The 26,883-nt window shown below is 46.6% G+C and overlaps 2 protein-coding genes across 2 annotated transcripts in view; one reads left to right on the top strand and one right to left on the bottom strand.

The window, feature by feature from the left end:
• nuak2 (NUAK family, SNF1-like kinase, 2) overlaps positions 1 to 7,758 on the bottom strand; it is a 15,704-nt gene extending 7,946 nt beyond the window's left edge. Inside the window, exons 1-3 of the mRNA XM_063215928.1 lie at positions 7,381 to 7,758; positions 1,161 to 1,281; positions 219 to 370 (exon numbers count right to left, since the gene is read on the bottom strand). Coding sequence (XP_063071998.1) covers positions 219 to 370; positions 1,161 to 1,281; positions 7,381 to 7,614 — 507 coding nt within the window. The 5' untranslated portion in view covers positions 7,615 to 7,758. The remainder of the gene's footprint in view (positions 1 to 218; positions 371 to 1,160; positions 1,282 to 7,380) is intronic.
• Positions 7,759 to 11,369: 3,611 nt separating this feature from the next.
• Positions 11,370 to 26,883, top strand: part of dstyk (dual serine/threonine and tyrosine protein kinase) — a 59,164-nt gene continuing 43,650 nt past the window's right edge. The window contains exons 1-3 of the mRNA XM_063215927.1: positions 11,370 to 11,592; positions 12,511 to 12,881; positions 18,460 to 18,869. Coding sequence (XP_063071997.1) covers positions 12,674 to 12,881; positions 18,460 to 18,869 — 618 coding nt within the window. The 5' untranslated portion in view covers positions 11,370 to 11,592; positions 12,511 to 12,673. The remainder of the gene's footprint in view (positions 11,593 to 12,510; positions 12,882 to 18,459; positions 18,870 to 26,883) is intronic.

Below are 26,883 nucleotides of genomic sequence, written 5' to 3'. Positions count from 1 at the left end.
TCAAAATATAAATGGCTGAAATGTAGGCCAAGGCCTATAGCTTCTCCATGCGCCAATGTCATACTGTACTCATTGTTTTGCCATTTTGCATTTACACTGCATGAATACAACCCCCGACCTCCCCCCCAAAATTTCTGTGGGAAACACTGAAAGGTGTAAAATCCCAAAAGAGATCTAAAAAATATATATTATTTTTTTGGACAGGTAGGGATACTCACCCTGTGGCAGTAGTGCACTGCAGACACGATCTGTCTGAAGAGGTGTCTTGCCTCCGCCTCCCCGATCTTCTGCCTCTGACTCAGGTAGTCGTACAGGTCCCCTCGGCTGGCGTACTCCATCACGATCACAATCTTGTCCTTATTCTCAAACACTGTATGGGAAACACACACACATTAATATGACAAAATGGGACACACACACACACTAATATGACGAAATGATCACGATCACAATCTTGTTTTTACCCTCAGACAGTGTAGGATAGACACACAGGTACAGGCGCGCGCGCGCGCGCGCGCGCGCACGCACACACACACGCACACGCGCACACACGCACACGCGCGCACACACACACACACACACACACACACACACACACACACACACACACACACACACACACACACACACACACACACACACACACACGTTTAGGGGGTACCCACTGTGCCTACTGTAAATCTGTAAAAAAGGGGGGGCAGGGGGGTGCTAGTGCTTACATAACACAGAATGGGTCACCGCCAGGCAGACAATGAGCCTTGCGTGACAAGCGAGGGTGGCAGACACCCCTCTCTCGGAGGAGTGATTCACTTCAGAGCCTCCTCCATTAACGCCCCGGCCCGGCCAACTCAGCACGGGACAGGCAGGCAGGCAGGCAGCAGCAGCCTGTGCCTCAGAGCACATTTTGTACGCTTCCCCAAATCATCTCACATAGTTGGCACCAACGTATTTGGCAAGCAGCGTTATTGCATCTCCCTGACTGACTGTATTAATAACTATAATGTTACAATTCAATAACTGGAGAACCTTTTCACGTGAAGACGCGAGAGAACAAAATGTGAAGGGTTTTATTTTTGTTTTGATGTTTCACTACAAGTGGGGACGGTTAAGGTTTTAAGCTGGGTTTAATGCCATTGGAATTCAATGGGCTATGGGCATACCTTCATATATGGTGATGATGTGGGGGTGGCTGAGAGAAGACATGATCTCGATCTCCCTGCGGATGTGGACCAGGTCCTGCTCATCCTTGATCTTGTCCTTCCTGATGGACTTAATGGCCACCTTTAGAAAAAAGGGAAACAAACAGAAAAATATTTGAGAATCCAATACAATATCAATACCACTGACATTGAAATCACAGATTCAAAGAATATACAAGTGTATTCCTATTCACACAACATAACAACAAACACTAATATTTGATTTTGGGCCAGAAATGTGTATATCCATCCTTTTTGCCTTTTTGATCAGGGATATTAGTAATACAAATATTTTCTTTAGGCGGCCGGGGGTGTGAGAGAATCCGCAAAAAGTGGCTGATACTTTGTCACTGGTGCAACAATGACAACGGTGATGGGACAATGACAAGAGTGAGTCATCGCTCGCTGTTTGCAAATGGCGTCCGCTTAACAAAAACAGATGAACCGACAGGGCCCATTGTCAAAAGCAGGGCCGCACACACACACCAACCCAACTGTATTTCTGGGCAGGACATGCTTGGTCACCGCCCGACTCCCGTGTTTGCATCTTCACATGTTCCAACCAGGAAGAATTGATCACGGTGACGCACAAAGAGAGATTACGAGCACAAAAACATGAGCTCAATACTACACTACACACGCAAACGAGCACACAATACGACACAAGACAAAAGGGTACACCAATGTACCAGCAACAACCAAAACAACATACTAGGAAACACTCCTAGCACCTCCCTAAACCGTCCAGACTTGTTTTTGTTTTTGTTACACAATTTCACTGAAATGATCCTTACTTCCTTTTCTATGACCCCCACTATCTCCATCTCACCATGAGCATTCCTGAAACCCTGATGGGGAACGAGATGGTGTGTGTGTGTGTGTGTGTGTGTGTGTGTGTGTGTGTGTGTGTGTGTGTGTGTGTGTGTGTGTGTGTGTGTGTGTGTGTGTGTGTGTGTGGACGTAAGATATAGGCTCATTCCACATAGTCAATATTGCATTGTGAGCTGTTACATCAAAATAGGTCCATAAAATGAATTGGTGTCACCACATTTTAATGTAAAAGCCTGTCTGTTTGTTTGTGTGTGATTTGGAGGTAAATAGGTAGTAGTGCATGCGTGTGTGTGTGTGTGTGTGTGTGTTTGTGTGAGTGAGTGAGTAAAAAAAGGGAGAGGGAGAGAGAGAGAGAGGGAGAGGGAGAGGGAGAGAGAGAGAGAGAGAGAGAGAGAGAGAGAGAGAGAGAGAGAGAGAGAGAGAGAGAGAGAGAGAGAGAGATTCTGGCTGAGTTCATGCCTGTCTGTGTAAGAGCATGCTTTACAGTGTATGGTCCCGTTCTGGCACTGTTGTATGATAAAGCTCCAGGTGTTATCGGCTTGACTGTATAATTGAGCGTAGGCATGCAACACACTACATGTGCCTCATGATTAAAGGAGAGTAAAATCTGTGATTCACTCTGTTTTGTCTGCTCACCCCCTCTTGAGGTGTCTGGGTGGGCCGCCCAGACATGTCTGACTTTAAATCTTTCCCAACTAGCCTGAGAGAACGCGCGTGTGTGGCTATGAGTGCTTGTGCCGCCAGCAACACACACACATGCCTCACATTCTTCACAGCTCTGTGAGTAAATGTGTGTGTCTGTGTGTGTGTGTGATTAGCAGAGGATGGACAGCGACCACCGATGACCTCTGGCCCTGGGAATAATAGACCATGACGCAGTCTGTGTGGCCCCACACACATCTACACTTGTGCAAACAAACACATATATAGACACACACACACACACACACACTCACTCACTCACACAAAGTAGTGCAATCCTTTGACTCATGTCTGTCTTTCAGGGGGGAAAAAAATGTGTGCGTCACATCAAGTGTCTGGCAGGGTTGTCTGGGTCGCTTCGCTTCGCGTGCAGGGATCAGGAGCCCACACCTGGGAGTCGTCAGTTCTCAAGAATTCCTTGAGAAATTCTCGTAATCACAGGCCATTGTAGGGGTATGGGCAGAGCAGCATGGGAGGCCAGCTGGAATATGCGGTCAGGTACATTTGAAAAGAACACAATGGAGAGGATACCTTTGTTGCTGGCCAAGGAGAGCTATAGAGTTTCCCCAACTTACGAAACAACTGATCTCCGGGCAGAAAGCCCTGTATTGTGGTAACAACAGAGATGCCACTAATCACACTAGCCTACGACAAACAAAAAATGGGCGTCGCTCTAAAATGCTTTTCCCCTCGCTCACTCACTCTCTGTCTCTTTCTCTCTGTCTCTATCTCTCGCTCTCTCTCTCCAGTAAGACAGGCATGAGGTCAGCAGTTATTCATAGTGCTTTCACTCGCAGGTATGCAGGCCACGGAGAAGAGGCAAAATAACCTTATCTTTTCATCTCCACGGAAGCGACTGCAAGGGGAAATTCCTAACATTGACTCCAGTTCCGAGTTAAAAGGGCCACTCTAAAAAAAAAAATCAAGGGAAAAAAAGTGCCAAACATCAGCAGGGGCAATTACCCCAAATATTTCCTTCATCAGAAGTCCGGCATTCCTGTGAGCAAACACTCCCCTGATTATTTTTAGAACGCCGGCACGTTTAGTCAAGATAAGGAGGTTTTTTTTTTTTACCACTGCTGACTCCAACAGAGCAGCTAAATCTTCTGGGGAAGTTTGTAAATTTTTAACAGACACTGAAGGTTGACCAACAATTACACTCCACATATGTAGTCCACTTCTAGAGAAAAGGATAAAGGAAATGTTACTGGCTAGTGGGAAGCCCCATCTAAATCCCTCCTCTGAATGTTTCATGTTTTTATTCAACAGTTCCTCTTTCCTTGACTACAGGTGGGTCAAAGTACAAGAGGTGAGAGGGTGCATTTGCTGGAGATGGTCAACTGAAGGTCATTGCTTCACAGGAGGAGTTTTTGAATGTTACAAAGCACTGCTTTCAAAACAAATCCCACACCTTTACCTAGGACTGACAGCCATTGTTCAATTCTGACATGGGCTCCATTGTGAAAACGCCCCAGCTCACAATATGCCTTATTGTTTAAAATGCAAAACTACTTTCCATTCTCTCATGGCACAGGTGTGATTTATGAATTCGACAGACTTGTTCCAGTGTTTCCCGTAGAACATTTGTTTCTCAAGGTGGTGGGGGTGAGCTATGTCAAAAACATGCGATTACCATTGTGGTAAAGGCCATGTGGCCATTTTGGAAAATAATAACATAATAATAACATGTACATTTTTTGTTTTGTTTTAAAGCTTCTTTAGAAATTCCATATTACAAAATCCCCTTTCCTGGGGATCTAGTCAAGGTGGTAGGTGGTTATTTTCAAGGTGGCCGCCTTCACTGTAAAGTGCTGGGGGAAACACAGTGTTCCCAGAAAGCCCCTGAAACCTCCAAAATGGAAACAGGGGATCAATACGAGCTTTAAGTCCAAGGCTACGGAGGGGACGATGACATGACATGTAGTTTCAGCTTGGTGTCTTTCACGGTTGGTTGGCAGTCAAGCGCAACCTTTGATGCCCATATGCACGCAAAACTAAACAACTATGTCAACGTTTGAGGAAAAAAAAACTCATCACACACTGTACCCAGGACTGTTCTGGACTTTGGAGGCAAGGGGTAAAACCCTGCTGAGGGAACTTTGATCTGACGGTGGTGTTTTTGCTATGGCCTGAAGGGAAAGGATAACTCTGAACAGATTCTTTCCTCAACAGACTTTGGAATTCATACTTTGACAAGCTCATGATTTCTGCTTATTGCATAAATGCCGCATCTGACTTGTAATAGTAAGCACACTCCTCCTTTCACCCCCTCCCTCCCTCTCCTCCATTCTTCCTTTTTTCTCCCTAAGGCACAGGAGAGCTTGGAATGCAGCTTCATATTTTCGTACGTGGGAACGTTCCATTCCACCTTTTTTCACCTGGGTAGAAAAATAAATCACATTCCTGCATACACACAGGATGAGGACACCAAAGAAGGGCCAAAAATACACCGTTTCCCAGCCCAGGTCTCCCTCTCAAGTTAAGCCGTTTTCACTGCCTGATGCAAACCGATTGAATTGTAACTTCAGAGCGCTTGATGCCAAACAGGTTTTGATTACACATTGACAAGTCTTTATGAGCGTGCTGAGTGACTGCTTGGGATGATCATCATCGGTGCAGGTTTATGCTCAGCAGCACACACAGCTCCAGTTCTTTGTGTGCCCAAACACAAGGGAGTGGCTGTTCCCTGCCTGACAGAAAGCCATATTTCAAATCCAACTGCCGTGTCGACTGTCTTGGAAGTTCACCCTGTACTAGTGCCTAGTGCTGGTGTGGCCCTGTGCTGCGTGTGAGATCATAGAGCTGGCTGATCAGTGCCGTGCCCACAGGCCTCATTTGTTTATCTCGTCGAAAGTGAAAACACATGTCCAACTTGTTTTTTTTTTTTCATTGTAAGCCATTGTCATCAGGGTAGGTTAGGTTACAAAAAATATATATATAAATTACAACTGCAACATAACTGACTATGATGACCTATGTTTGTTTTTTTCAAAATGTAGGCCTAGCAAACACCACCATTTGAGAATCATGTAAAAGTACTGTATATCTGAATGCCATACTAGCATCATTACTGTACATCTGTTGTGTGCATACCGTGATCTAATTGAATAGAAATGATGTATGGCAACTTTTTAGCTGCACGTTAAAAGAGGTCACAGACTTCAAGGTGGACAGACCTTTCATGGGTCCGAGAAGTACATGTTTCATAGTCTTACTCAACATGTAACACATAAAACTTTACGAAACACAAAAAGGCAAGTGCCATTTCCTACACCATGCATGAGATCTCTGTCCCACATAGACTGAAGTATTGTGAATGGAAAAATAGCGGTCTATTCTCAAAGGGAGCATTCAACACTCACTGAAGATTCCTGACTCTCGCTGACCTGACTGCAATATCCAACAGATGAGGAGCCAGTGACATTTAATTTCACTTGCCAATTCCCTTACTTCAGTGTTGATCTGAGATGTACTACAATGACCACAGGTCTACCCATGTCAAGTGCTGTGAAATGATTGAACCAGACAGCAGTGTTGCCAGTCATGGCATAGCCTGCATGGACTAACACGATTCCCAGATTCACGCTCCCATCTCATTACACTCCCATTTCATCTCGCTCCCACTAGCCAGACTAACGGTACCACCGCCATATTACGGAGCCAGTTATCTTGTTGATGTTAGTTTTTTGTTTCTAACCCTAACCTTAACCCTAAACCTAACCCTAACCTTAACCCTAACCCTAAACCTAACCCTAACCCTAACCCTAAACCTAAACCTAACCCTAAATTGCTTGTATGTGGCAGTATATGATAATACGTGAAATATAATCGGGTGGGGACCGCAAGTCCGGGAGTGATAGAAACACCGGGGACCGCACGTCCGGGAGCGAACTCCGTTGGGAGTCTCAGTCTGTATGCCGACTAACACGTGAGTCTGGTAGCCAGGTGATGTAGAGCAGACTAGAGGTAGTGGTCAACCAATGTGAATCATATTTGGGCAGTTTGTCCAGCTCTTTGAAATGCACCATTCAATTCTTACTGGATTTGTGCTGGGATGACACGTGTCTTTGGGGGGCAAATGTATTCTATAAGAAACTCAATCCTCAGCTTACTGCTGACCTATCATATTATTGCCTAAACATGCAACTGAATGTAAACATGAATCATATGCCCCTATGACACCTGCGCAATAATTTGTTTGGTATTATTTAAAATCTCCCTGAGGAAGGGACACTGTCACACCACTGATCACATACTAAGCTGGAAGAATCACTCAGTGAAACTGGTGTGTTCCGAGTCACTTGGTTTCGTGGTAGTATAACCAGTGATATCTGGCTTCTTGACAGAACCAGCAAATCGCAATGCACCCGAACCAGTTTGAAACAACGTTCCTAAACCGGACACATTGCCAAAGGGTGCACTTTTCACCAAATAAAAGTCCAAATTATGTCATCCTCTTTCTCAGCATGACGGAAATTCATTTCACTGGGTGTTGAGGGAAAGATAAAGTCGCCAACAGCATGTTAAAAGACAACTATTCAAACTTTCTAAAGAAGGCCTGAGGATCAGCCAAGCTGCAGCAGAGGTTTTTTTCAGTGTAATACATTTCGTTGACTATCCTGATTATCCTGATCATTGGATCACTCACCAGTCTCCCAGATCTTTCGATCGCTTTCTTGACCTTCCCATACGTCCCTTTCCCGAGTGTCTCTAGGAATTCGTATCTGTGTTTCAGGTTGTGTTTGTGGTGGTGCCGCTTCACCGCCTGTCGCTTCACGGGAGTCTGACAAACGTTGTTTCCACCTGAAAACGAGTTTTCAACAGGGGCTGCCAAGCAATCGTTTAACAGACGTCCGCTGCCGTTTAAGATAGTTGTTTCCATGGTTTGGATGTATCTTCTTTGAAACGAAACAAACAAGTCTTTCTTATACCACAGACAACACGGATTCAAACATTTCCTGGTATCGTAGTCACGCACAACTGCTCCACAGGTGAGCTCTCTCTCCCACTCACCAACGCACCAGAAGTCAACAACGTTGCGCGCAGTGCAGGCTCTCCATTTGAATACGGAGTGCCAGAGTGCTGTGGGCGGGTCCACGGGAGCGTGGGTTGCCAGATAAACACGGAATATTACAAACGGGGGTCTAAGAAAAATATGAACTGCATTTGCTATGCCGTTTATTCCACGTAGGCGTGTTGCCTACCTTGTACAAATCACACATTAAGTTTATGTTTTATTTTCTTTCAAAATTGTATTTTGAAATAGTTATTACAAACGTTAAAACATTGCAGAGGCATTACCATTTGCATGGCAAACCTTTGAAACCGTTTTTCTGCGTTTTCCTTAATTTTATGATTTGGTCTATTCTTACTAAAAAAAAAATCAAGTTTAGGCATAGAGATAATAAGGGTCTGCACTCTGCAGGGGAACAGACTGTGTGCATTATTGCGCGCCTTGAAGTCATCGCCAAGGAGTTGCGCAAGTGTATACTGTACTGTATCACAGTCTGGGTCGGGGGTGATGAGTTGACTCAGACTCATAGAAGGGAAAAAAACAGACATGGGACCTTCAGATACAAACGGAAACTGCCATGCTCTTATTTTTAGAGACACAACATAATAATTTCTGTAACTTTATGTATATTAAAAATATAGGCCTTGCCCTATTGTAAAAAGTGAGTCAACACATTTTGTGGAGGCTTTCACTGAATAATAATAATAATAATAATAATAATAATAATAATAATAATAATAGGCTAATAATAAAGGCATGGCCATTTATATTACCATAACTGTATATCGTTCATATACCTGGCGAGGTTATGATTTCAACATGCAGAAACATTCTTTATTTTCAAAATCATACAGGCTCGCAGTGGCCTAGTCATAAAATGAAGATTCCCTATATTGCAGAATCACAGTGCCTTAATATTAGACAGTCTGCTATGGAACACTAAGCAATGAGTATGCAGTGATGTAAAGACTTACGTTGCATAAGGTTAATTATTTAGGTCTACATAGGTTGCATACAGTATGCTATTGATGATCACTTCACCTAATCAATTCAGCCATAAAAGTTCACCTCTTGAATCCCAAACCAAATACTGCAAACCAGAATGTATGCCAACATGTTGAAAGTAATTTCAATTCGTTATGCAACTAAATTGTTTTTTAAGTGAAATTATTAAATTTGCCTTGTTATTTCTAAAACAGACTTGGAAACACCCTTTGGTATAAGCCGATAAGGTGAGCTCTGTGAGAAGAACACGAAAATAGCAACAATCTAGAAGCACTCAGAGAGCGAAGACCTCTGCCAAGGAAGCTTCTTGATAGAACATTTGACTATGTTACACCTAAGTCTTTCTGCCTTCTATTTGTTGAGTCCCCGCAATTCAATTTCTGGTCACTAGGGGCATCTAGATATATAGGCCAGCAATGGTGAAGAATCGTTTTAAAAGTCCTGGTTTCCGGTTTGTGATCCGGATCACCACCAGAATTTATTCACTTGGGCCATTAGCAACAACTCCAGAAAGTTTCGTCAAATTCCGTTAATTAGTTTTTGAGTTCTGCTGCTGAGAGAATCTTTCCAAAAGCCCTGGTTCCGGTCCATGATCAAGATCACCACCAGAATTTAATCACTTGTTCCTTGGGTCATTAGCAACAACTCCAGAAAGTTTCGTCAAATTCCGTTGATTAGTTTTTGAGTCATGCTGCTGACAGAATCTTTCCAAAAGTCCTGGTTCCGTTCCGTGATCCGGATCACCACCAGAATTTTATCACTTGTTCCTTGGGTCATTAGCAATAACTCCAGAAAGTTTCGTCGTTGATTAGTTTTTGGGTTATGCTGCTGACAAGCAAACAAACAAACAGACAGACAGACAGACAGACAGACAGACAGACAGACAGACAGACAGACAAACAAACAGACAAACCAACGCGACCGAAAACATTACCTCCTTGACGGAGGTAAAAAAGTCAGCTCACATCACATATGCATAGCCTGGATAAGCATGGGTTGAAAAAAAAACCCTTCTGTGTCAATGGCAATGGTTTATGTCAGTAGTTCTCAACCTTTTTTGAACAAAAGCCCCCTTGACCTCAACATAAGCCTCATAACGCCCCTTGACCTCATCATAAGCCTCTAAACACTAGTTTAAGTGAATGGTCATACATTAGAAGTCATACATTAGAGCAGCATACAAAAATCTAATCTCTTGTTCTAACCATTGTAAATTAGACAGCTAATACAGTACATTTTAGATTTTAGCTGGGCCTACTGCCCTGGTCAGTTCCTTGAGTTTACCACAAGGGGGTGATCTTCACAACAGGTTTGCAGAGACTCTGCATGGCTGCACAGGTTTTTACCACACACTTCTTAATCAGCAAGGGTGCTTTGACTGCTGACCGCAGGGAAGCCAAAATGTGGGTGAGAAAACAGGTAACTTGTCCTGGGCCCAGGAGGGAGCAGGTGTGGTCGGTGGGTGATGGTGGTGAGGTCAGGTGGGTCATCATTACATTGTAGGCTATACAGGGAGGGCTTGACATTGGTACCTGCCAACCGGCCAAAAATGGGTAAAACTTGGCCGTGGCTAGTAACATTTAGTATCACTAGCCACTTTAGCTGGTGACTTATTCTTGGGTATGACATAGCTCAGTACCATATCGTGTTTCACCTTGTATTACATTTAGGTTCAAGAAAGATCATTCAGATTCTATTTGTCTGATATACTCGGTAGTTTCATTTAGGACAAAGCGCAAATGTCTTGTTTTATCTCTTCATTTTCTGAGCTTATGCATCATGATAAAATCAAATATTAACAAACAAAACAGTGGCTAGTAGAATGGCTGAATGGTGACTCTGAAAAACCACTAGCCATAAAAAGTGACAAAAAGTTGATTTCAAGCCCTGATTGTAGGGCTATACATTGGGTTGGGCCCTTTCAGATGACTGTCCTGGGCATGGCCAAAGCCCTGGATGACAGACTCTCATTGGACACCCCATGACGTGCCAGAAGGTTCTCATCTATGTACCCCCAGGTAAACCCTTTAGTAGGTCGACTTTCAAAAGTGTGCACTTTGTACACTTTGGCAGCAGTATCTCATAGCCTACATGAGATTCTGACAGAAATGGACAATTATTATTGTCTAATCAACTGTATTTAATTCAATTCTGCCCTACAACCAAACCACTGACATGTATATAAAAAAGACATGGGCATAGACATAGGACTCCAACAAGAAGAAAATAGTGAGATAGCTTCATCTCGCTGACAAAGAAATGTGCACAGAATGTCATAGAAGTATGTATGGTACTGAGAGGTAGATTGATTGTGAAGTGTGCAGTATAAAATCTGCAGCAAGAATGTGAAGAATAATGAAGAATTAGATGTAAATACTGAGAGGTAATAAAAAATCCAGCTATGACCTGTAATGCAATGTAGACTCTAAGTCTATTTTTTTTTCAATATTATTATTCTTTATTTATTATTATTCTTTATTATTATTATTGTTGCAATAAAGAATGATGTCAAAACAATGTAGGTCTAATTCACTGAACTACATGCTCCATAGTTCTACTGCATCATCAACAAACAAAACCGGTGCCACCCCTTTCTTTCCTAGTCGTACAGTGTGGGCAGGCAGCTTTCGGTGCTAGAATTCTAGCTCTCACAACATTGGGAGTGGAGAGCAGCATGTCCTCGTCCACATCCAACAACACGGATGCCTATGCATTGGACAGCGTTTCTGTGGACCGGATGCCTATGTTCTAACTAACCTTGGAGGCACCACCAATCTGCACTCACTTTGGCATTTTGATGTGTATGTGTCACAGCTTCTTGCTAGACTATCAAGCAGATGGGTAAGCAGAATTGATGGGTATTAGCCAGATAGCGTTAGCTGTGAAATCCAAAGTTGCCATCCCTTGGGACTTTTGGATTAGCTTGCTAGCCACAGGCTGCGGTCTTATTAACGGGAAGTTTGTTTGTCACTTTAGCAACTAACTCCTGTGTATTTAGCACCTCAGACTAGCTTTGTAATTGTAATAGTTATGGTGTACGCCCTTTTTAGAAACGTAGCAGATATCATTTCTGGAGCGGTATGAAAAAACGGGTTGTTTTCGCTAGCGGGATAAGTCTAGCCAGCTAGTTTTTGCAGGCGGCTAGGAAGTGCAAGTAAACCAGCTCAAAGCTTGTTTATTAGCATCATTGCTAACGTTACATGGCTGGTCCAATTTGCAGAGTGAAAGTGCACAGTTGAAATTTGTTGATCCCCGATTTGATATAGCTGCTAGTTCTGATTAAAGGTGCTCTAAATCGCGTTTTGAAGAGGAATAATGCAAAGTTATAGTTATCATTGAACGTAGTAGACTTATGTAAGATACGTATGGTGGCTAGCTAGCTGTGGCTGGAGTTGGTTTGATTTGCTCAGATTGACAGTTCATCCTCCCTCATTGAAATTGTCTGGTTACTTCACTTAGCTGTCTGCGAGAGTTAAGTGTTATTGTTTGTCATAGCTATTCTACTTTAATTTTAAATTCCGTCTAGGATTTTTATTAAAATGTAGCTTGTGAAATGCTTTTGGGGCTGTCAGTTGTGGTCAGGTATGACAAGTAAGAAAGTGTTATTGGAACTGGCTTCAGCCATTGCAAACTTAACGTAGATAAAGAAAACCTTTGGCCGAAGCACACAGCACGCACACAGCTGTGTTTCAGCACAAAGTTACCTGCTGTGAAGTCGAAGTTATCTTTAAATTGAGTTTAACTAAAGTACTGTCGCAGCCAGGCTGAACCTTGTACAAGAACTTTCCATGGCGTCTCGAAGGTGAAAGCGACGCAGCTCATCAGTCCTTTCTGTTTGGGGGGTGTCTTGCCTAGCTCTTGCTGGGGCGATCCAGCGTTATCACTGTGTGGCCCCAGTGTGTGAGGCCTGCATCCTCCAGTCATGGAAAGCAGCGGTGGCACTGGCAACGCACAGAAACTAACGCCTCTGGCTCGAGAACTGAAAAACACATGCAGCAGTTACAACAAACATGCTGGGCTGCTGAGAAAGAACTTGAAAGAGACGAACATTTTCTTTCGGGAGATACGACAGAACTATAGCAATGCCTGCGCATCAGCTGCAAACCCGGGGGCCGCAGCATTGGAAGCAGGTAAGACAAGACAATACATGTGGTCAGTGGTGTGAAGACTTTGCATGTTTTCAGGCTCAGATGTGTGTCTGTAGAGTATGAGCTGAGTGAAATTCTGATTTATGTTTTCGCCAGAAATGTATAGGCCAATGTTCTAATGTAAGACAACCCTCTGTGGACCCCTTCATTTCTGTCCACTCAATACTCCAGCTGCAGCATGCCCCCTCTCCTCCTCAAAAGACAATTTGCGTCCACATGCTAACAGCTCAAAGGGGAGGGTGGGCCACTGGTCACTTTCAACCAAGGCGCTCACACATAAAGCCAAGACTGTGGAGCCTTAGTTAAAATGCTCCAAAAAAAGCCATGGCATAGTCAAAGACGGTAACCTCAATGGTTTTATTTCAGGGTGGGCTCCCCCCAGACATCAGCAAAAAGCAGGTGCAACTGCAACAGTGGTCAAAGCTGACCTCACAGTGACATGTTTCCATCTTGTTAAAAAAGGCCGCACTGTTTTCCACAGGAAAGAGGGTTTTTTTGCTTTGAGAGTGATGATTGCCGAAATGTATTAAATAGGATTTAGGAAGGAGAAAAGTCCCCCGGAGAGATTAGTGGCAGAAAATGGCAGATTTTCAACTCCTGAGAGGTCTGAAATCTCAAGTATGCCTCCGTTTTTCTTGCTCGCACGAATCAGAAACATTTAGCATACGGTAGCCTGTTTGTGTTGAGTATGTGTGTAAACCGGTACACAACATGCCATTGGGCCTCGGTGCAACGGAGAGGCATTGTGCTGTAGAAGCATTTCATCAGCAATCACTGACTTGCACTCAGAAATGACCCAACCACAAGAGTTCCCACACAGTCAGGAGTGCTATAAATCTCCTGATGTTCTCCATATTGGTGAAGACGTCTTTGAGATGTGAAAGGATAGAAAGTTATTACATGGGTTTAAAGGCTGTGACCTCCCAATCAGTGCTTGGTTTCATGTTATTGTTACTCCGCCTCTGTGGTCTTTTTTGGACCATGGTGTGAAAGTTCATGTGGACGTGAAAGCATTTGAGTAAGATTGATAATCTGTCTTACTCAAGACCGAAGAAGTTTGTTTACCAGTGGGGGTTTTACCACTCAAAATTCACTCAGAACTAGAGTATTTTTATTTTAGGCATTTAAAAAAAACATTTAATAACAGAATATATCAGACTGCTGATACTGCGTTGTTGGGACTTGAGCTCATACAACATGCATACCATGCCTATATAATGCCTGTTCCTATACAATACTCGATTCATAAGTCTGTGGGGCTCTGATATGGTATTGGGAAAGTAGTGTGCAATCTTATTTTGAAGTAGTGTGCAAGCTATGTATGATTAATCAGATTATACATTTCTCATGAGCACACGTAGGCCTCATGCTCGTGTGGCAAAGCTGTAGTCCTTGGGATGTGACTTCTCTGTTGCTGACTGTGATACTTCAGGGTTTCCCTCAGCACTTTACAATCACCTACCACCTTGACTATGTCCTGTGAAAAGATACAGATTTGAGAAGTTGATTCAGCAAAATGTCCAATCTGCAGTAGACCCTACCTGTAGTTTTTACCTACTGTGCTGGCATATGAGATATTTCATTTGATTGTTTTTTGATCATTTTGGGGACATTTTGATTGAGCAATCTGCTAAACTGGATAGATTGGATATGTCTGGGCACAACAAGAACCTGAGGAAGCAGTATAGGGCAGTCATGGGTAAGCAGTTGTCAGGCTTGTAGCATAAGGGTTGTCTGTTTGATTCCCAACCCACCAGGTTTGTGGGGTGAGTAATTAACCAGTGCTCTCCCCCATCCTTCTCTATGAATGTGTGGTACCCTGAGCATGGTACTGTCCCGCCACACTGCTCTCTTGGGGCTGCCGCCTTGCATGGTTGCGGCATACATGCAATTTCATCGTGTGCACTGCGTTGAGCACTGATTGCTTTGGAGTGCTGTGTCACAATGACAATGAGAGTTTCCCAGACGGGGTTTTTCAATATGAGGTCCAGGATTATTTAATATGGAAGCTTGATTTCCGTGACAGGGTAAGGACACTTTTTAAACGTCCTACACCTGAAGACAGTCTACCCACCAAAAGCCTGCAGAAGCAAATTAAATCCTCATTGGAGAGACTAGAGCGTGTAGGTCTTTCTTCTTTGTTAACGTTTAGCTTACATACCAATTCTGTACTTTGGTATTGATGAGTGATGATCTGTGACTTCAGGCCTATAGGCTATACTGCCCTACAAAACAAGAACGCAGTAACTCTGAAAACTGCAAACTGAGAAAAAAGGCTTCAAAGTTTCCTATATGGCGTGACAACTGTGTTGTCGGTAAAGTGTTGGTGACACTTCCTGGTAAGTTAATGCTTTTTTAGGATAGAAATTAAATGCACACAAACCCCCCCGAAAAAACAACATTTATGTGTCTTGTGTCTATGTTTGCCACAAAAAACATGGCTGGTATTACTGCCACAAAATGGAGTTACTGCAGGAGTTACTGGGTTCTTGGTTAGTATTACTGTCTACTCCCAAACCATACCCATTGGAAAGTGCAGCAGTAACTCACCGACTTACTGCGTTTTTGTTTTGCACGACGTAACCTTTAATCCAACACCGCAGTAACATTTTTTGGTCATTTTTGCACTTTCAAAATGATTTTTCTCTAAAACGGGACGGTGTTGGACCACCATTTTTTGACACAAGACAAATGAGGTAGTTTAAAGCCCATTTCCGATCTAAAAAAAAATTGACCATTTTGAGTTACTGCGTTCTTGTTTTGCACGGCAGTATAGGGCAAAACATGTAACTTAACATTTATGTAACAGATTTGTTCTGTCAGGAATTTAGGCCAAGTTAGAAAAAGCTGTGTCCACTTACATTTTTCACAGGCATAAAAATAAATGTGCCTCAAACCTCTGTTGTTGAGCCCATGATTTGGTAACAAGTAGGGAGAATGTCTAACAGCGTATAGGCGCAAATGTCTGCAGCAGTAGGCACGTTTGTTGGTAATTGGGTGAAACAAAAAATTTCAGCACCACCGCACACGTTTGCTGTCTGAATTCCTAGCCCAGCTTAACGCCTTGAAATTCTGACCTTCCAAATTTCCCCCAGCACTTTTCCTTTGCAGAAGGATAAAGTTGACATCAATGAAACCCGCTTTATTAGGCTGGCCTAGTGTTGTCTAACTCCACAGCATCAGCCTTTATAAGGGTATATTTTTAAACCAAATAGACCCCACCTCTCTCTCTCTCTCTCTCTCTCTCTCTCTCTCTCTCTCTCTCTCTCTCTCTCTGATACATAGTACAAACTACAAATCACAAAAACTACAATATGGTGCAAAACATGTGATTCAGCTTTTGGTTCAGTATTTGTATTAATATTATATAATCTAATATTATATAATAATATAATATTTGTATTAATATGTGTAGTATTTTGCAGTGCTTAGATGTATAAGCCTACCTCTACAATGAGGCTGTGATGAGAGAAAGAATGGTTAATGTGTCATCAAAGGTTTGTGTGTGTGCGTGCGTGTGTCCTTGCGCGTGTGTGTGCGCGAATGTTTGAGAGAGAGGGAGACGGAGAGAGAGATGAAATTATGTGTCCCTATTATCCACTAAAGCCCCTGTGACTGCATTGAGAATCAAGTGTAGTAGTCAGTCACCCATGCTGTAGTACAGAAGAGGATTAGTAGCCTATAGTTTAACACCAGGCCTACTTAAAAACGTCAGCATAGAACCAAAACAGCACAGGAGCAATGTCCAATCACAGGTTTGCGCTCACAGAATGGGGGGGGGGGTGTTTTGGTGTAAGTGTACGTGTTGGGAGCAGTGTTAGCAGATCATATTTTTTGCCCTCTGTTCTTTGTCGGATACCCTCTCCTCCCCTCCTCTCTCATACACACACACACACACACACACACGGACACACACACACGGACACACACACAAGGACACACACACACACCCTTAGTTGTCTGCCCGCCTGCCCTACTGCTGCTGCACTATGACTCAGCAGGGTTGTGGATTATTAGCAGGTCCTGCACATAAGCAGCAGAGGCAGCCCAGCTGAATTCCTCTGGCTGTTTCCAATGTGGAGCAGGCCTAAGGAGGATGGGTCATGGGATGGAACCCCCCAGGACAGAACCAGCAAGACACACACGCCCGCACACAATCACACACGCATGCAGGCACACACGCACCACACACACGCGCACACACGCGCACACACACACACACACACACACACACACACACACACACACACACACACACACACACACACACACACACACACACACAAAACAAGTTTGCACTCTCATTCAATCTATCTCTCCATCTGACTCTCAATCTGGGGCATATGAAAACGATGGCTTAGTCACGAACCCAGCTAAGTTAACCCAGAGAGAGTCTTAAGCCATCTAATCGAAGAGAGACTTCGACTTAGAGTTTCATTCTGCAATGAAAACAGAGGTACAGGTCCATTAGCCTATATCAGATACTACTACTTATATACTTCATGCCCAGATTATCAACTAAACTTGCTTTTGCCCCTGATCTCCACCCTTTCTTTATATTCATAGAAGGAGTGATTACTGTAGACCAATGTAGACAAACATCAAGTTTTAAAATGCACTAGCCCTCTAGTCCTCTTCTTGTTGTAGCAACAGGCTAAGTTACTTGTTTACTGTCTGTAAAATCCTGGACAAACACTCAGGCTTCAAACAGACATTTTCTTGTCTACGCTCACATGATCTTTTTTTTTGCACACCAGCTTTGTCATCCCATAACTCTGCTCAGAATTAAGCTGAAGGATTTTAGCGTTTCGTGGGCTTGTTATCGGAAATTGTTCTCATATGCTGATAATTAAACTAGGCTAATTGACTTCATTCATTATGGAACTATTGCTTTGTAGACCTCTTTCACTCGTGAATCTATGGTCACTAGGGGTGGGTATTGGCAAGGGATTTAAGATTTGATGCGCATCACGATACACGTGCCACGATGCAATTCTATCACGATGCATTGCGATACATGTATTATTGCGAATGCGTTACGATATTTACTTCATTCGTTTCCCTCAGGATCAATAAATTATACTGTAGTCTACTTTTCTTTTTCCACATTTGCCAGTTCAGGATAGTTTTCAGGACATTCAGGGAATTCAGAGCAGTTTTTCCTCTGTCCTCCCCTCCTTGGGATCTGCACCCAGGCATCAGGCTTTATGCAGATGATTTTTGCCTGTGACAATTGAACAACATGCTTAAATGGAAAAACTCAAAAGGAAGGATGTAGTGGAATCCCACCATCTATATCCTGCCCATCCTCCCTGAGGCATGAGCTAGTGCACAAACAACTTGTATGATGTTTTTTTCTGCAGATCATGCAACTCAAAAAGCTGTATTGGTTTTGATTATTAGTTTAGCCAATTCTTAGTGGTTTATTCTTTTCCAGCAACAATATGAAACGTAATGAAAGAGAAAATTGTGTGTTGGCATTGTGTTTGTTTTGGGGGGTCTGTGAGCTGCATGTCCAGCTGCAGCCTAAACGACGTCTCCTCTTCCTCTCCTGCTTCAGGCATCCAGCTCAACTGCATCTCTTTCCCCCGGCAAGAGGAAGAGCACTTGCACAGCATCGTGGGCAGCACCCCCTACATCCTGCTGCTGGGCCAGGACTGCACGGCCCGCTACCAGCTGCTCAACTGCCTGCTGGGGGAGCGCATGCTGCCGCTGGGAGCCGAGGCAGGGTCCCCCTGCGGCCCCCAGGGCCTCTCCTGCAAGCGGCGGAAGCTGTGCTTCTCGCACGGGCGGCAGACGCGGCTCAGCCTGGCGCTGCCCGGCCAGTACGAGCTGGTGCACCAGCTGGCGGCCCACTGCGGGCGCTGGGACACGGTGCCGCGCCAGGACCTGGAGATCCAGGAGGAGTGTGAGGACCCCGCGCACCGGCTCGCCGAGCTGGAGATCACGCTGCACCACTCCCTGCTGCAGGTGAGGCGCCATGGGTGAAGCATGGCTAGTGGCAGACACAGACCAGTTTGCTTTGTGTGGTGCTATACAATGCTCTCACTCACTCTCTCACTCACTCGCTCACTCGCTCGCTCGCTCGCTCACTCACTCACTCACTCACTCACTCACTCACTCACTCACTCACTCACTCACTCACTCACTCACTCACTCACTCACTCACTCGCTCGCTCGCTCGCTCGCTCACTCACTCACTCACTCACTCACTCACTCACTCACTCACTCACTCACTCACTCACTCACTCACTCACTCACTCACTCACTCACTCACTCACTCACTCACTCACTCTCTCACTCTCTCACTCTCTCACTCTCTCTTGCTCTTGCTCTCTCTGTCTATATGTCTCTGTATATCTCTCTCTCTGTCTCTCTATGTCTTTGTCTCTACAGCCTCTGTGTCTCTTTCTGTCTCACTCGCTGGGTTTGTGTGAGCGAAAATGAAAGGATCGTGTGGGAGGAAAATGTGTGGGCGGAAAAGTGTGGTGCTGTGCCACAGAATGGTATGGGAAACATTGATGGTGAAGAGTTACCTGCAGAAATACAGTATGTGTGTGCTGTGCCAAACCACTTGTTACTTGTCAGCCGTTTTGTCTGGTCTGGTAAAGAGTTGTTATCAGACATGTGTACTGCATCAGCATCAGACGGACAGATGGTTGGCTAATCGTTGAGGTGAAGTATTTGGCAACTGTCAGGCTTGTTGATAAAACTATGAATTGCTTCCAGCAGAGATGTTTGTGCAGTGTAAAAGCATCGGTTGCTACTGAGGCATTTTCTGGAAGGATGAAATTATTGCATTTGGTAATAGTTACTGTGGGAACACTTTAACGAAAGAGTCACAAAATCATACAGGGTAAATAGAGTTGATCGTTCGTCATTACAAATGACGAGCGATAGTCCCAAAAATCCATCATAATGTTTACTCACCCCATCAGTAGTTGTCTGAGAATCAGTAGTTGCCTCAACTTTCTCTGAAGTAGTTGTATGCATAACCAAGCATAGCTTCAAGCTATTTTGAAATAGAATAATGCAGTTAAAAGTTAGAATAACTCAATTGCTACTTTTTGTGATCATGCATATTTTGCACGTGGACTAAAATATGTATGGTACTATGAAGCTTCAATTACTTTTTGATTTTGTACCTTAGCCCCCAACCCTGGATCTATGCCAGGCCTAGACTTAAAGTAAGCACAGGGTTACCACAGTTCAGGGAATGTTGGACTGTTACTGGCAGGGAAAAGTATTTGAAAATATTTTGTGCCAAGTCCCGTATTTAGAGGAAATATTGGTGGATGTTAGTGCTGCACGATATCAGGGGGAAAAAATCGATACTTGATAACAGCATGCAATACCTCGATACCGATATTTAAACAATATTTTGAAATATAGCCGAGTGTTTTTCTTGTCTCAAATTTACGCATATCGCCACTCTTGATATCACGATTTCGATACATTTTCGATATATTGTGTAGCCCTAGCGGATGTTATCTATTTGATGCCTGAATCTGTGAATCTGCTGTTTGAATCTGTTGTGCAAAAGCCAAGACCAAGTGTTTTGAAGAAGTTCTCTCATGGTTCTATATCGTTCCTCCTGACCGCCAGAGGCGGTGCTTACAGCACATGGATATCCATGCACGTCAGTGCAGGTCGAGTACTTAGTAACAACAAATTCACTTGTGACCTGGGTGACGTCACCCGGTGACCCCGGGGTCGGGGTCAAAAGAGCAACGCACCCAGGAAATGTCCTCTTTTCATTTCTCGCGTATCATCGCAGGTCGCGAGTGCTGTGAAATGTAACATTACTGGATTTTGGACTAGCGCCTGTCGGTTTCATTACCCTCGGGATTGGGGCTGTGTTTTTACATCCCCCAAGAAACTGCGCTTTGGTCCCCTTCGTTTTCCTCAGATATCCCATGTTTGCGTAGAGGTAATGCGTTGCCTCATTGCCGAGTGTCCTCGCTCGGTTGAGCTAAGCTACCTGTTGTATCCCTCGCCCCGACGCGGTGTTCACGCCGCTGATGGCTTCCACCGGCATTTCATTTTGAGGTAAGCCGTGTTGTTAATATCTTATTTCTGTCGCCGCTTGGTTCCAACTTTCCAGCGGTGTTTCCCGCCGCTGTTTTGTTTGGTAAGCGGTTGTGGTTAACGTCGCCTCTCTGTTGGCTGGCTGAACTGCTTGTTAGACCATGGCGTTTGCGTGGTGTTGGTGCGCCGCTGTCGTTTGCTTGATTCAGGTTTCATTGATTCTCGCTTTGTTTCCAGTGTTCCCCCGCTGGTTTTGTTTGATAAGCGGTTATGGCGCACGACTCCTCCTCAGTTTATAGTTCGATCCTTGCTCAACTATTTGAACTGTTGCAACGTTGCTAACTTATTGGTTATACGCTAGTGTACTTGCGCCTCCAGCCTGTGCCTGTCCACGGGCTGGCTTGCGTTGGCGCATTCTGTTACGTTCTAGTATTGCCGTTACTTACGTGCTCGTTTGATATTACGGCTTCCTTGTCTGCGTGGCGGTGGTTCATCTACAATTTGCATTGCCCCGGTGTTCTCGCCTAAGGGCCCTCGCACCGCTACATGCCAGCTCCATTGTTTACATGGTTAGTGTGCACTTGACGCTAGTGTTCTCCCTACTGGGCCACGCACCGTTCTATTATTCTGTTACCATGTTTAGTATTATGGTATTATTGTATTCTGCCAACTGCCTGTGTAATCACTCAGTTGTCACCTGGTCGTTTGTTTGCTTGTCTCCTCGTTGGGGTGCCTCCGCCCCTGTGATGTGTATTTGCCATGCACTTGTATTGCTGTGCATTTCTTGCAGCCTAGTGATGTTGGCTGTGGTTATGTTCCTTACTGTGAGTCGCTTTGGTTGGACAGCGCCTGCCCAGTGCCAACTGCAATGTGCAGTTTGTGTCATTGCTTGCTTGTCAGATTGGTGTCCTCGCCTGTCTGCTGGCGCCTTGTTGGCTACACTCGGGGTGCTCTCGCCCCGGTGTTGTGTATTTGCAGTGTTCTCTCGGCGCAGTGTCTTCACCTCACTGCTGACTTCATTATTGACCGCCATTGGGGTGCCCTCGCCCCCTGGGTTGTGTATTTGCAGTGCTTACATTACATTTGCAGTGCTTACTTGTCAGCGCGGTGTCCTCGCCTACCTGCTGACTTCCTTACTGTCCGCCATTGGGATGCCCTCGCCCCTGGTGTATATTTTGCATTGTGTGCTTACACGCATGTGTTTTGGCTGCCATTGGGGTGCCCTCGCCCCCTGGGTTGTGTATTGTCAGTGCTTACTTGTCAGTGCGGTGTCCTCGCCTACCTGCTGACTTCCTTACTGACCACCATTGGGATGCCCTCACCCCTGGTGTATATTTTGCATTGAATGCTTGTGTACGCATGTGTTGGGGTGCTCTCGCCCCTTCTATGTGTTTTTTCTCAGTGTTTGCTCGCCTGCCTGGTGTCCTCGCCTCCCTGCTGGCTTCCTTATTGACTTCCGTTGGGGTGCCCTCGCCCTAGTGTGTATGTTGCATTGTTTGCTTGTCAGCCCAGTGTCCTCGGCTGCCTACCGACTTCCATGTTGGGTCTTTTCCCACTGCTGCGCCGACTGCTGGGTGGATGTCGACCCTCACGGGTGCCCCTCCTTCCTGGGAACGCCTGTGGCGGGGTTTAACCTGCTTGGCCTGTGCGGCCTGCATGTTGCTGGGCCGTGTGTGGGCCCTCCGCCTGACGCGCGCCGCAGGGTGGACGTGGTGTTGGCTGTTTGGAGTGTTGGACGTTCTACCTCCCCTCCTCTAGCCTCCTGCTCGGAGGGCACAGGGTGGCAGTGTTCTCGCTTGCTCACCGCATGCCGCCGACGTAGCCGGTTTCTGTTGCCGCCATGCCGGTTGCCTACCGCCGATACCGGCGGCATGCCCTGTTTCAGGATGTACCTGGTACAGCGCTGCTGCGTTACCTCTGTTCCCAGTCTGGTGACTGTTTTGTTTGGCCATGGGTGATCTCGCCTGGGGCTGGGACTACTTGTGCATGCCGATGGCGTTTCCGCCACGAGGGCTGCTTCTACCGTGTGTGCATGATTACACCCTGTCCGATGTGTTCAACTTTGTTCATCGTCTGAGGTCTGCTCCACGACACCCCTTTGGGTTTGTGTGGCCAATGGGTGATCTCGCCCGAGGCTAGAACTACTTGTGAATCCCGCTGGTGCTCCCACCACTGCGGCTATTTCTGTTTTATGTGGATGGTTCAGTCACGCCTTCTGTTCTGAACACTCCTCCGGGATCTTCAGACCTTTGCACGTGGCCTCCCTAAGTTGTTTTCTGGCCATGGGTGTTTTCCGCCCTGTAGGCTGCTCCGCTACCGTCGACGCATGCGCTACTGCGCCTGCTATGGTGTGTTGATGGGGTCCAGACATCCTGCCGTTCTTCTGTGCGCATGGGTTACACAGTGGCACTACATGCTTGCACAATTTGCGCCCTTGCGTGGCTGTACGGCGTGAGTGTTCCCGCTCGTCCGCTGTTCCCTACCTCTCTCCGTTGTCTTACGGCTGTTGTCCACCGTCCTTCTGTGTCATTCTGGCTGTGGGCGTTTCCGCCTGTAGGCTACTTGATGCCGTCGCCACTTGTGCAGCTCCGGTACGTTGTGGTGGTCCTGTGCATGAGTGATCTCGCTCTGGCTTCTTGAGCACTCCAGGGCACCCGCGCCGTCATGGCTGCTGCCGCTGTTGGTGTGGCTTCGCTCCAGATCATGCTGTGTAGCTCGCTACTCTTTACCATGTTGGCCGTGGGCGGTCCCGCCTGTCGGCTCCTTGAGTGTGCCGTTGGTGTCTACGCCTCTACGGCTGCTGCTGCTGTGTGAGAGTGGTTCCGCTCCATGCCCTGTTTTCTGCTCGTCTGCATTATCATTGGACTGTTATGCGTCATCCTCTGGGGCCCGTTTGGCCGTGTGCGGCTTCACCGTGGGCTGATTGTGGTTGCCGTTGGTGCCCTCGCCACTTCGGCTGCGGCTGCTGTATGCGAGTGATTCCGCTCTGCCTCCTATTGTCCACTTTTGCCCACTGCCCTATGGCTGGCGCATCGTCCTTCGGACCTTGCAGGGCCTTTGGCCGTTTCGCCCCTTGGCCCTCTGGAGGTCCACTGTGGCTGATGCCACTGTTTGTGAGCGTTCCTGCCCCGAAGCAGTTGTCTGCTTTCTTTGTCTTCAGCCTGCTGCTTGTTGTCCTCCGTAGGCCCTTGGTGACTTCGCCATGGCCTCGCTGGGGGGTGCCCTTGGTGCCTACACCACTGCGGCTACGGCATGTATGTGGGAGTGGTCCCGCTCCATATTCTGTTGCCTTACATGTTTCCCTGTTTCATGGGATCGCTTTCCCCAGGGGTGATGAGGGTGCCACTACAGCTTCTGTTGCTGACGACTGTTCCTCGTCGTCTCGCTAAGCTCGCCTCGTGGGTGATCTCTCCTCGCTGTTTCCGAGCGCCGGTGGGTGACTGCGCCCCTACGGCTGCTACTACGGTGTATGGATGGTTAGGCCCCATGTTTTGCTATCGGCTGCAGGGGCATGATGGTTCGCTTATCGCGGGCGAGTGCGCCCTGTGTCGTCTCGTGCCTTCTCTGGGCCTGGCTTGTTGCCATTCCCACCTGGCCTGTTGCACATTTCTATTGCAGTGGCTGCACCTGCTGCTTGGCAGCACGTGCCACCCTGCCCTCTCTCCTGGTGTGTCTACCCAGGGGATTGCATACTCTCTGCCAGGGCTTCGGAGAGACTGACTGTCTTCGTCGGGCGGACGGCCCTCTCCCTCTGTACCGACGCCCCCCTACAGGGCTCTGTGTGTGATGTGGCTGACCGTATACGTATGTGGCTGACCGTATGCGCTTTGCGCACAGGTTTGTCGATCAGACTTTGGCCGGCATACTGGAGGCCTCCACCTATGGCCTTGACTCCTTCCCGGGTATTGGCCCGGTTCTGGACGCTCTACTTGCCTCACCAGTTCAGGTGTTGAGCCTGGGGGCACGCTGCCCCGGCTGCAATGTCACGTCGCAGATGTGTTCGTCTGCGGGAGTTGTGATGCAACATTGCGTGCAAGGTCTTGGGCCTGGAGGCACACTGCCCCGCCTGCCCGGGCCTGCCTCTCTGACTCTTGGTTGCAGGCCTATGTGTCCGGGGTACTGGGCAAGGTTTTGCCCAACCGGACCATGGCACGGTGATTGCTGTGGCTTGCGCAGCACCCCTGTCTGAGCCATACTGGGGGGCCCTCTGCTTGCTGCCAGCGATCCCTGGACGCCCCTTTGGTCCGTCCACTTGCTGCGCTGTGGTGTAGCCTTCTGGGCGCTGCGGTTCCTTACATGTGGTTTTATTCCACTCATGTTGCCGTTCCCGTCATGACGTGGGCTTTGCCCCGTTCTCGACTTGCGGCCTCCTGGACCGCCGTCTCAGGGTCTCCTGCTGCTGGCATCCTACGTGCTTGCCGGCATTGGACGCGCTCCTTCGTGACGCTGTACTCCTTCCAGGTGTTGGTGTGTGTGTGTGCCGACCCCGGCATCCTGCATCGTTTCCCTCGGCCTCCGCTTGCTGTGGCCTCTTGAGGTATGGGTACGTGGTCTTGCCTACGCCATGTCCCAATGCCGCAGACTGTTCTGCATTGTCTCCGGCTGCTTGCTCTGCCTTTGTCCGTGGTGGTGACACTCGCCTCGGTCATGGTGACCTTCTTTTCCTGTGTTCCGCCTCATCCATGGGGGCTGGACCCGGAGGTGGTACCGGGCCGTCGGGTACGGCTACAGGGTGGTGCGGATGGACCTTTTGCTTCCCCACCAGGTTGGCGCTGCCCCTGTGGTTCTCACTTTGGCAGCCCGTGGGCCCTTTAGACCAGGTTGCACTGGCTCGCATGTGGCCTATGGTACGTGTGGAGGCGTATGCGGCGCGGCCTCCTGGGCGTCCGGCTGCGCCTTCACCAGGTTTTGTTGTCTTGATGTCGTCCCACATTATCCTGTGGCGACTGCGGTGGCTTCAGGTCCGTCTCAGTAGCACTGACGACGGTTGGGCGCTCCTCATGACTTTGTTGGTATTGGTCATCCATGTGCTGTAAGCACCGCCTCTGGCGGTCAGGAGGAACGATATAGAACGATGGTTATGTATATAACCACGGTTCTATGAGTTCCGGATGACCGCCAGAGCTTGGCTGTCACTCGGAGTGTACACGAGAAATTTTGCCAAGAGGACATTTCCTGGGTGCGTTGCTCTTTTGACCCCGACCCCGGGGTCACCGGGTGACGTCACCCAGGTCACAAGTGAATTTGTTGTTACTAAGTACTCGACCTGCACTGACGTGCATGGATATCCATGTGCTGTAAGCACCGCCTCTGGCGGTCATCCGGAACTCATAGAACCGTGGTTATATACATAACCATGGATTTAGTCTGACAACAGTCTTATTTATGCGAGTTAGAAGGATCAGTAATCAAGGTTGCTGGGATTGGTTTGACGTGACTGGTTAAGCAAACCTTTGTATTTCATATTTCCTGACAAAGGAATACTAGTCAGATTTTACATCAGAGAAGGTCATGGAAAAGTCACAGAATTTTACATTTGTCTGGGAGTGGGGAAGCCTATAAGCTTTTAACAGACATAGCAACACCTTCTGACCTATTTCCCTCAAAGCATAGCACTTGGTGTAACCACCTCCAATAGATTCCAGTGGAATTAATCTATTGCCACGTGCTGACTGTGCACCAGTTACCACCTTGGTCCCCTGCCATTTGAGGGTGCCAGTGTAACAAGCGGGGTTAATACGAAACTTCTGGAACTATAGAATGTTCCGGTATGTCGTAAATAGACAGGAAAATGTCATTGACTACAGACAGGTTCAAGGATGAGGTGCGCTGTGTGGGGAAGTGAGTGACATCACTGGCTGTTTTGCTCACATAAACTCATGTATAAATGGCCTTTCCTGGACGGAAGTAAGCTTACTTTTTTCCATTTAGTGTATCAAAAAGGGTTAAACATTCA

Source organism: Engraulis encrasicolus, chromosome 14 (genome assembly GCF_034702125.1).
Source record: "Engraulis encrasicolus isolate BLACKSEA-1 chromosome 14, IST_EnEncr_1.0, whole genome shotgun sequence".
NCBI classification, from domain to species: domain Eukaryota; kingdom Metazoa; phylum Chordata; class Actinopteri; order Clupeiformes; family Engraulidae; genus Engraulis; species Engraulis encrasicolus.
The sequence above is the reverse complement of the archived record's forward strand: the minus strand, read 5'-3'. Positions and strand labels throughout refer to the sequence as shown.